This window comes from Bos indicus, chromosome 10, assembly GCF_029378745.1.
Source record: "Bos indicus isolate NIAB-ARS_2022 breed Sahiwal x Tharparkar chromosome 10, NIAB-ARS_B.indTharparkar_mat_pri_1.0, whole genome shotgun sequence".
In the NCBI taxonomy this organism is placed as follows: Eukaryota; Metazoa; Chordata; class Mammalia; order Artiodactyla; family Bovidae; genus Bos; species Bos indicus.
Window position 1 is genome coordinate 21,336,281 of NC_091769.1, and position 11,486 is coordinate 21,347,766.

The 11,486-nt window shown below is 42.6% G+C and overlaps 1 protein-coding gene across 3 annotated transcripts; it reads right to left on the reverse strand.

Moving 5' to 3' along the window:
* Positions 1–3,057: 3,057 nt before the first annotated feature.
* Positions 3,058–10,267, reverse strand: NGDN (neuroguidin). 3 transcript variants are annotated; one of them, XM_019968322.2, is made up of 11 exons: positions 10,192–10,267; positions 9,805–9,864; positions 8,890–8,961; positions 6,043–6,180; positions 5,540–5,624; positions 5,403–5,455; positions 5,031–5,154; positions 4,774–4,942; positions 3,876–4,032; positions 3,676–3,733; positions 3,058–3,223 (listed from the first exon to the last, which is right to left on the reverse strand). In XM_019968322.2, exons 1-11 carry the CDS (start codon positions 10,201–10,203, stop codon positions 3,204–3,206), a joined length of 948 nt encoding a protein of 315 aa, XP_019823881.1. In that variant the 5' UTR covers positions 10,204–10,267; the 3' UTR covers positions 3,058–3,203. The 3 variants fall into 3 exon arrangements, with proteins under 3 accessions (XP_019823881.1, XP_070653202.1, XP_070653201.1); XM_070797101.1 differs by lacking the exon at positions 10,192–10,267 and adding an exon at positions 8,702–8,797 and having other exon boundaries at positions 9,805–9,865; XM_070797100.1 differs by lacking the exon at positions 10,192–10,267 and adding an exon at positions 9,199–9,354 and having other exon boundaries at positions 9,805–9,836.
* Between the last annotated feature and the right edge of the window lie 1,219 nt (positions 10,268–11,486).

Genomic DNA, 11,486 nt, shown 5'->3' on the forward strand with positions numbered 1-11,486 from the left:
CTCAGTGGATTGGTTCAGCTCTGTACCTTCCAACAACCCAAGGCAAGGAAAGGCTTGTGCTCTCCATGGTGCTGAAAAAGGATGTTATGGAGTCCTCATAAACATGTTCTCCTAATAAGTTAAGACTGCTGCATACTCCTGAAAGACATTTCCCAAGCCCTCATAAAATCATAAAAGCTTTAGAGGCAAGAAACAGGCCTTGATCAAACCCTCTTCCCTCCCCCTCAGATGACAATACTAAGGCAGAGATGCTAAAGTACTTATCAGTACTGGATAAGTAGTACTGATACAAGAGAGTAAGTACTCTATTGCTGGGGTACAGCTCCCTCCATGGGGCAATGAACTCACTCAGCTGTTTCCACCCAGCACTGCCTTGAAATTTCCAACCCCCAGGGGTCCCCCCACCAAAGAGCCCTGGAGGTCGGGTGGGAGATAGGGTAGAGAGAATGAGAAAGAATGCAAAAGGCATGCAGAAGGAGGGGAGAGAGATGTGATCAGTGGTATCTGCTGTGCTTCTGGGGAGGAAGGATCCTTCACATTTTTAACAGACACCACATGATAAAACTGAGCAAGTACTCGTGTGCACCAATGATATACCTTTTAGTGAATGTAGGAAGTGATGCATTCTTTGCACTCATGAGACCTGACATTCATGTGGTCTGACCAGAGAACTAAATCTGAATAGGAAGAAGCGAAAGAATAAAAGCGAATGACAGCCATAAAGAAACCCTGAAATCTTAAATCTTAGCTTCCTTGCCATACTACTGTGAAAGTGATTTTGAAACTACATGCTATGGAGTTCTAACATTTCCTAGGAGCTCCTCAGAAATCACAGAAGTGGGCCATGAGAACACGAAGCTCTAGGACCCCTCAGTCCCACTTCAAAGGAACCTCACTTGTCTGTTTTACAGGGTGAAAATCCAAGCAAAATTTTGTCAACAATGTACTTTAAACATTATTTGATTACTCTGGTGAAAATATTCTCAGAAATTACTCACTTTTTGGTTGGAAACCTCTTTCAAATAGCACCTGTCATCTAGAAGGCCAGGGATAACAAGATTTCCTGAGATTAAAGACTGGATTGAATTCATATAAGATCCACAAAGGCAGGGCTTCTGTCTGTTCAGTTCACTCTTATAACACAAAGAGGCCAGAACAGTGTCTGGAACTTGTGATCTCTTTGAAGGCAAGGTCTTGAATAGAAATGGTATAGTAAGGAGGAGAGAGCTAGAGGTCATAAACTACCATCTTTTTTTTAAGGAAAAAAGAAGAAAAACAAAACCCTGAAGACGTTCATAAACCCAGGACACTTGGCCACCCTTCTCCTCTATTTACCAAAGCACTGGCTCATTAGCAACATAACCTTGGACAAATAACCCAGTGTCTCAGTTGTCTCATGACGACGACATGTTTTATAAGGATTAAGTATAAAGCACTTAGTTCAGTATATAACACAAAGTAAGACCTTAAAAACAAACAAAAAAAGAGCACCTCCTTTCCCTTGGTAGTTCCCACAATCCAAAAACCTTAACAAATTAGAAGCAAATGCCATAGCTAGTCCTAAAAAAGAATGTAGTGGTCCTAACCTCTTGTCTGGTTAGTTCAGCCGCAAAGGAAAAAGGCAGGCTCTGGGTACATCAGGCTTGCTCAGACCTGCCAGGGACTAAGTCAGAGACCCCAGCAGTAAGTGCATCTTGGTATTACCCATAAGAAACTCCTCTAGGCTCCTTGGTTTGCAGGAAATCTCAGATTCAGTCTAATACATTTATTTTTCAACTGAGAAAAACTAAAGGCCAGAGATGTCAAACATTTACAGAAGATCACAGAGTTAACAGAAGACAGTACTAGACTGTCTTTCTACCAAGCTATAGCTGACTGAAAGCAGACCCTGCCCCAGACCAGTGTAAGTCCAAATTCACAGGACTTAGAATCAAAAAGGTTTTAGTGACATAGTGATCCAAATTATATCCCTCTCCATGACACATCATTAATTCCAAGGAATTATTTCTACAGACTCAACTCCCTTCCTATTCCTCATTTTCTGTATTATCCAAGGCCAGAGGGATCTCTCACTAACAGAAGTCATTCTTTGAACCAAATATAAGATTGCAGACATGTAACTTCTACCAGTCTCCTGACTTGGGCTGATGACTGTGGGATTTTTATTCTTTGGTCTGTTGGAGTTTTCTGCCTGCCTGCTTGTTGGCATTATTTCACAAGGTCTTTGTAAAAGGACTGGCTTTTACTAACTGGTAACTGAAGCCTTTGTTGAAGGAGCGTCAGCAAGTCAGAAAACCATAAAACTAGCCTGATTCCTTACACTCCTCTTATTCACTCTATTTTCCCTAGATACACTCTCTCAATAACTGACCTAAAGACTGCCCTGTTTCCATGATGTTTTAAAGAAAAACATTCAGAGAAGTGGAAACAAGAGTAACTTGGTAATGAGGAAAGGTTCCATTGAATAGTATTTGATTCCAGTCAAAACCAAAGGTTTTCTGAACCACTAATGCCATCTGGTGGTCAAAAAGATACATTGCCTGCGTGCACAGTCGTGACAGACTCTTTTCCACCCCATGGACTGTGGCCCTCCAAGCTTCTCTGTCCATCCGATTTCTCAGGCAAAGATACTGAAGTGGGTTGCCATTTCCTCCTCCAGGGGATCTTTCCTGATGCAGGGATTGAACCTACATGTCCTGCATTGGCAGGCGGGTTCTTACCACTGAGCCACCCGGGGATTCCCGTAAGATACATAGTAAATCTTAAAATGTCCATATATTTCAGATTATCTGTATTATCATTACATAAACCACACAGGAACTTGGGGCAACATGGGGGTGAAAGAATGTTATTACACTACTCTAATCTCTCAATATTTTTTGACTAAATAGCCAATTTCTAGTTTCTGGGTAACATATTTATCAAAGAAAACCATATAAAGCCAAACTTTCTTATTCCCCCCAAGATCTCCTCTTTCCCTTTTCCATCACCCTGTCACCAAAAATACCCACACCCAGAGATTCCAGTCATATAGTACATGTGCAAAAGGGGCTTGAATTTGTTAAGTAAAATCAATTTTATTAATAAAGATCTTTCCACATGTCCAGAGTAAATGATTAATGAATTCCAAAGAAAAAACCTACATACAATGAAATTAGAAGTATCCCGGATGACAAAAATAAATTAAGTATGTACACCCATAATCACCGCCGCCTCCGAAAACCTGAAAGGAAGGGAAACCAAGAATGAGGCAAAGGACAGTTGGGAAAAACCGAAGAGACAGACAAAAAGACCATCTAGAGAAAAGGGCTCCTTAGGAGTGGGTCCCCTCGGCAGTACTCTGTATCCCCCCAGGATGAAAGACTAGAAGTAGGAAGGAAACTGACATTGGATCGCAGTTCCTTCAAGTGATGCTTTTATATTTACGTAAGCAAGCCTGCACAGGAGCTATGGGGACTTCAGAGACAGAATCCAGAAGTCTCTTTTGTGAATGACACTGATTTTCATCTTGGAAAAGAAAAAAAAATAAAGGCCCACATCTAAAGAGATTAATGCCCAGTATGGAAGAGATACTATAAAAGTTGGTAAGAACTAGAATGGCAAATCCAGAGCTGGTATCTCAATTTATAAAGCCCACGCTGCACTTGATCACCCAGGTCTGAGCCATTCACTAACCTTTCTTCTTCCGACCTTTCTTAGGTATCTTCTTCCGCTTCTTAGTAGGATTTTGATCCTGGAGATGCACGGAGAAGGGAAGGAATGGCTGTGCGCTTTCAAGTGTCAGTGTCCCCTTCCAAGTTCCTCGTGGTAATAAGCCCACGTACACTTAGCTGAAAGCATGAAGGTCACCTCCCACCACTGGATCAGCACCTCACCTCGTCAAGATGAGGGGTTCCTCCTGTCAGAGCACTGATGTCACTGAAGTGCGTGAGGGAATGAAGCTGTGAGCTCATGACGTTTGCTCGTTTTCGCCGTCCTTTCTCCCGCTTGCTGACACTTAAACGCACCATCATGCTCTCCTCATAGTTAATCCTGCAAGAGAAACACAGACACTGTCTCCAGCATGCTCAGTCCCCTGAGGCAGAAAGCTGCAGCCAAGAACCTGGCCCAGGTGTTTACTCAGCCATCATGCAGACAGTTCTCGAGAAATTCATAGCTAGCCACTATAGTATTTGCTGATGTGATACTATATGCTCAGTACTCAATGTTCAATGAAATGCTTTTGCTAAAACTTCCCTCCTCCCCACAAATGAACTCACAGCCCATCCACAGGAATATTTAAATTATTATATAAGAAAATTCTTTGCATTCCAGCTTCATAAACAGGATCCCCTACACAGACCCTCTCACTGTTATCTATCGACTGCAGAGATAGATACCTAGGCAAAGTTGACAAATCTGTGTTCAACAATTGCTTTTCTACTTTTCTTCCCTGAACTTATCTAAAAACCTGATTTTCTTGCTTTCTTCACAAAATAAAGAACAGGGATAGTGAAAGAGAACTTTAAAGCCTTAGTCTGTGGCAATGCATATTTTTTCCTCCATGGAGTGTTTGCTTAGCTTGAACAGCTTGGGTCGGGAGTGGGGGTGGGGGACAACATTTTCCCCCTAGTCCCCATTCTGTACTTCAAAACTCTAATTCTTAGAAATCATTAACCCAAGTTTAGTACTCCATTTCCTACATAACATGGGTTCTCTTGGAATCAGATTAATCATATTCATTCAAAACAAAAGGACAAGTCCCTACAGCATAGTAACAACTTCTAACTGCACCTGTGTTGATCCTCCTGACTCTGGCGAGTAACATGAGGATGCCGAGCATCTCGGATTTCCTCTGGAGCATCCGAGTACTGCTCCTTTAGCTCACGAATGACAGAGCTGCTCAACGCCCGTCTCTTGGCTCGTTCTAGGCGCTTCTTCTCCCGCTCAGCTTCTGTTTCATCTATGTGATTAAAAATCAGCAAGGGTTATCCCAGAACAGAGAAGAGAAACACAATGCACACAGAGGAAGCAGCAGCCACAGTTCATACCATAATGCACTGGAACCAAGCGTGGTGGGACGTATTTCTTAGCTGTTCCTTTTCCAGATTTCTTCCCTGAAGCCCCAGACTGGCCTTCCTCTGCTTCATCTTCCTCCTCATCCTCAGAGCTCAACTATAAGAGGAATATAACATCCACAAACTTAGGAAGAGTTAGTCAAATAAGTGACAAGGAAATCGAAAGCTGAAGTAACTGGGAAAGTGGGAATACAAACCACAGGGAAAAAGGGGAATCTCACATTCAACACTCTTAGGCACAAGCTGGGAGTCAACAGTAGTAAGAAGAAACCCCAGGAGATCCAGGAGCACAAGGCTCACCCACATTTAGATCCCCAGGAAAATCAGGGTACTGCAGCCTCTTACCTTGCTCATCATATTGCTAGGATGAGGCTTAAAACGGAGTGGGTCATTCTCACCTACAATAAAAGATGCAAGAGACTTTACAAGACTTGGAATTTTCTGAATGGTCCCCAGAAAACCTTACAGTTTCCCCTACTTACTGAGGCTGCCTGTCACTGCAGTCTTGACCAGTTTGTCAATCTGATACTTCAATTTTTGGTCCAAAGGACGAAGCTTTTCCAAAACCTAAAATGTGGTTAAATACCATTACATGTCCTTCCCCTAAATAAGCATACACCAAAAGTTCCTATTTTAAGCTGCCGGACAAAGCTCCTAAAATATGCAAAAAGTAGAGGAAATGAAAACAAAAATGCTTTTTCTCCATTTGGTTTCCTCATTAAACATGAGAAAAATGAAAAAAAAAGTGTTAGTTGCTCAGTCCTGTCCGACTCTTTGCAATCCCATGGACTGTAGCTCATCAGGTTACTCTGTCCATGGAATTCTCCAGGCAAGAATACTGGAGTGGGTTGCTATTCCCTTCTCCAGGGGATCTTCCTGACCCAGGGAACATGAGAACACCCACTTAAATGAGAGCGATCATGTCACAGTCCTGGAGTTCAGGATTTAGCAACTTAGAGCCCGTAAGATGCCAAATGCTTTGTACCGTGCGAATCTCCACCAGTCTCAAAACTGCAGGATGTCCCTGAAGAGAACCTCCTGAGGCTTTGTCCAGGATGAGATGGCTCAAATCCATAAGGTACATGAGCAACAGCTGATCTTTTACTTCCAAAAGGCTGAGACCCTGCGTTGAATCATAAGAGAAGCAAATTCAGTTTTAACCAAAGAATGAGGAGAGAGCCTAGGGAAAACAGGATAATTTCTTTCCACATTCAAGTTTTTTCCAAGCAGTTCATGTAAAGTATCTAGAGTAGTCTCAAGAAGTGACTATACCTAAAATGGCCACAGAGGAAATTATGCTAATATGACAGAAACAAAGCTCACAGAATTATGGAAGACAGAAGAGCAGGAAAATCAATAAAGTACCCCCAAAATCTCTATAGCAAGGTTTCTCGAACTCAAGGGCTACTGCTATTTGGGGACAGATAATTCTTTGCTGTGGAGTACTGTTCAATCTACAGTGAACAGAGGAGGACTAGAGGGCACTCCACAGCAGCCCTGACCTCCACCCCCGAGCCCACCCCTCAAGTTGTGACTATCAAAAGTATCTCCACACAGTGCTGAATCTTAAATTAATTTAACCAAAAGAGTCATCATGATTTTATAGTGATTGCTGAGTCACTATAGTGAATATATATCACATATAGTGAATATATGATTTTATCCCCATATGATGAAATTATACATTACAGGTAAAAACAAGGATCTATACACAGTGACATGGACTTAATTCTATGTCAACACACTTTCTACCTACGTAGAAAGAGTGAATAATGTGGTTCAAATTGAGGAGGCGAGAAGTATGATACACATATTTTACATGTATAGAAAAATGAAGATAATACAATTAGCAAGCGCTACCCCTGGGAACTGCGATGAGGAAAAGGAAGAAATAGAGTGTACTATAAAAGTGATTTTCCATCAAGCACATATTACTTTTACAACAAACAAAATTTGTAAATGTACCCCAGTGGTTATCTCAGAATGGTGATTACACTGATTTTTTAAATTTTCTTCTTTGTGATTTCATGTATCTTTTCAACTTTCTAAAAATTAAAATGTATTACAGGGACTTCCCTGGTGGTCCGTTGATTAAGACTCTGCGTTTCCACTGCAGGGGGCACGGGTTCAGTCCCTGGTCAGGGAACTAAGATTCCACATGCTGCACAGGTAGTCCACCACCAAAGAAGTGTATTACATTACAGTGTATTATGACTTGCTGCTGCTGCTGCTAAGTCACTTCAGTCGTGTCCGACTCTGTGCGACCCCAGAGACGGAAGCCCACCAAGCCCCCTCGTCCCTGGGATAATCCAGGCAGGAACACTGGAGTGGGTTGCCATTTCCTTCTCCAATGCATCAAAGTGAAAAGTGAAAGTGAAGTGCAACTCCATGGACTGCAGCCTACCAGGCTCCTCCGCCCATGGGATTTTCCAGGCAAGAGTACCAGAGTGGGGTGCCATTGCCTTCTCCGATATGATTTGCTAATCATAAATTATAAGTGCATTCTTTTAAATAAAAAAGGTAACTTGTGTAAGCAGACTTAGGGTATAGTTAGAGTCTCATATGAGACTCAAATAAAATGGGAAAGTACTTTATAGCCTATCAAACACCTGATAAAGGTCTTTGATTCTCAAAGTTACTAAATATCTGTTCAATGAATAAATATATAGTGATCTAAGATACATGTGAGCAGCAGGCATTAAAATGCATAAAGCATCATACCCAGAATAAAGACAGCCAAGAATGTGAGAAACAGGATCTTCTGACATGCTTGGGCATTGTCAAGCTTATGACTTACAAGAGTATGGGTTACAAGCATATAAGACAAAAACAAAAACAAAACGAGAAGCGAAGATTAAAAATGAGAAGAGAACAAAAATGAATGAAGAGAAAGAAATGGCAAAAAGATACTTTAAAAATTCATTTCGCTATCTTCCTAAAGCACAAGTCTGCTGTAAATCTTGTGTTTTAAAAACCTTCAATGACTTTTATTAACCTACTATAATGATTTCCATACTTCTGCTGACCTATGGAATGTCATGCTTAAATAATATTTTAGAACAAAAGTTCAATACATCAAACAGGCAACACAGTTCAAGCAGGTATGAGGAATCCAGAGATCCCTCATTCCTTCTATACTGACCTACACCCAATAATTCCTTGGAAACTTCAAGACCTTAATTTGAAAATCACTGTATTTAAGATACACATCATCTTCATAGTCAGAATACATCTTTAAATCAACAGTATCTTAGTATGTCACAGATTAATAAGCAGCACTTTTTCTTAGTACATAAAATAAGCAATATGCCCCCAATTCGCAAAATTTTGGATTAAATGAATACAGTAGTAACTCCTTATTTGGCCTACAAGGCTCTTCATAGAGTGACTACTTTTCCAGTCATATTTTCTAGCCCTGCCCCCAAAACACACACAAAATGTACAAAAAAGCATACTACATGACATACCTCCTTTCCAGAATATCATCACGTGTTAGGTCTTCGTGTTTCCGCACATGCTATTTCTTTCCATCCCTCTGACCCTTGTTTATTCCTCACAATCCTGCCACCTCCTCTAAGACGCCTAACTCCCTTTGCTCCCTGCTGATCATTTAATCTCACTCCTCAGTTTTCACAGCCGCTCACCATGACCGCTACTGTTTATACCTACTGCTTTCAGCTGCCTTCTCTACTAGACTTCAGCACAGAAACTGGATCTTATTCATCTTCAGAGCTCCAGCACTGAGGATGCACAACACACTCAATAAGTCTACAATGGATGGAACGGTTGAGAATATTAAGTCAGGAGATGCTTACTCTTCAATACGTCTTACCTTCTCTGTAGGATAAGCTTTAGCCTGAACTTTTTTGGTCAGAGTTTGCACTTGTGCTGTGACAGCCATCACCTGAAATTAATCCAAATAAAACCCCTGGTCAGAATACAATCAAGTCATCTCTGTGAGCTGTGAAGGACAAAACCTAAACAAGCCACCTAAAAAATACTGATATCTGAGACACTGCGTAAAGTACACCATCATCTTCTTTTCAGTTCCGGGAAAGCACAGGAGAGGCTGCTTCCGATACTTCTTCAAAAAGAAGAAACAACTTTCAACCTCTTCTTAAAGTTAAAGAGACTGACTTACCAAACTAGAGGTAGGGGATGGGAACTGGGACAGTGGTCCTGAGTGCACTGCAGCCTTGTGCAGTTGAACTTGCAATGTGAGATCTATTAGTATATAACCGTATATCAGCTAGGCACCCAAAGGGCAAGTCACCTTTCTCATCATTGGTTTTCTTATCTATAGGAATAAAGGAAATTGATTCAGATGCTTTTTTTTTCTGAAGTTTCCTATATTCCTTTGGATGCAGAAACCAATTACTCTGAATTGTTGCCTGAAAAGGTTTTCATTAGATCATCCTGCTTTTAAGGTATCTGGTCATTCAAATGCGTACTCAGTCACTATGTGGTATCCAATTATTTTCGACCCCATGGACTGTAGCCTACCAGGCTCCTCTGTCCATGGCATTTCCCAGACAAGAATACAGGAGTGGGTTGCCACTTCCTTCTCCAGGGGCTCTTCCTTACACGGGGATCCAACCTGAGTCTCCTGCATTGGCCAGGCGGGTTCTTTACCGCTGAGCCTCCAGAAAAACCACATGCCCCCAAATCACCAAACTTCAGAGGTAAGGCAAACAAAGTCAGAGCAGATTTGCAACTAATCTATTCCAAAAGAGGTGGGATTACTCACCTGCTCCTGGAGGTTTTTCAAAAGTGCCACAGCATTTGGTAGGTCTGACTCCAACACCTCCTATGGAAGGGAGAGTAAAGAAAAGTCATTTCTTTCCTCAGGATCATATGATGGAAGGAGTGGGGTGGAAAAGTCCCCTCTTTCCTTCAAACAGCCCAGACTTCCTGCCTTCCCCACTCCGATGCCCATGCAGCCTCCCCTCACGGCCGGCCAGCCTTTCACGTTACTGGAAAGGAGTCCCAGTCCCGTCTCCTTACTACGGTTGTGGCTGGGAGGACGCCTCGGTAGAACTATTTTTATCACCATCCTTCCCCCGCGCCAATAATTTGCCTCGGAGGAGAAAGGAAACGTCCACAATATCAAGCCAAGCAAACATACGAAACTCACCGGAGCCGCCATCTTCACAAAGCCTGCCCCTTCCGGAACTGTACTTCCTGAGAGCGGACGTTGTTATGATAGACTTGAGAGGTCACCGCCGCTTGCAAATCTAAACCAATACGAAGAGAGGCTCTCTCATTTCCGCTTCCGAACAGGATGTACGGGAGGAGGGGCCGGATCCAGCCAATGGAATAGAAGAACCGGCTAAACTCGTCAGACTTAGGAGGAGCTTTACCAATATAAATATGCTCTTGGATAGAGCCATATGATTAGTAGATTCAGTAGAATGGGTGGAGTTAAGCCAGTAAAAACTCGGCAATTGGTTGATTGACACTTTTAAAGGCCCAATGGGAAAAAGGAGTTAACTGAGCGAACAGAGAGCGTATTGGCTCTTGGATGCCGCAGTACCCGGAGTCTCTTTCAAGACACTTCCCTTGCGTTGCCTGAGCCTGCCGCTAGGTGACGGGCCTCAGCTTATCTCTGAGAAGGTGGCCACGTTATGGAGTGGCCATTCCAGGCTGGTGTTCCAACGCAGGCCGTGCTAGATTCTTCATAGACCCTCAAGGCGTTTGTGTGATCTTGGAGAACTCATTTGATCTCTGAGCTCTTTTCATCTATAAATAAGAGAGTTGGGCCAGAGAAGCCCAGAGCCAGAATTTAGGCACAGAAGATAAGCACATTCACCTGCATGGTGACCACCTGAGGGCAACGCGTAAAGACCCCCTCAGCTGCCTCCTTCTACCAGTTAGGGGATGTGAAGTGGAGGATGCTTTACAAAATAAGCCAGTTCAGGTTTACATGACTTGCTTCTGGTCACACAGATTCAAACCCAGCTTGTGCATACGTAGTATTTCATTATGCGCTGCCTCATCTTTTCTTCAGTTCAGTTCAGTTCAATCGCTCAGTCGTGTCGGACTCTTTGTGACCCCCATGGACTGCAGCACGCCAGGCCTCACTGTCTATCACCACCTCTGGGAGTTTACCCAAACTCATGTCCATTGAGTCGGTGATGCCATCAAACCATCTCATCCTCTTTTCTCCTCTTCTCTTCCTGCCCTCAATCTTTCCCAACATCAGGGTCTTTTCAAATGAGTCAGCCCTTTGCATCAGGTGACCAGAGTATTGGAGTTTCAGCTTCAGCATCAGTCCTTCCATGAATATTCAGGACTGATTTCCTTTAGGATGGACTGATTGAATCTCCTTGCTGTCAAAGGGACTCTCAAGAGTCTTCAACACCACAGTTCAAAAGCATCAATTCTTTGGGGCTGAGTCTTCTTTATGGTCCAACTCTCACATCCATACAT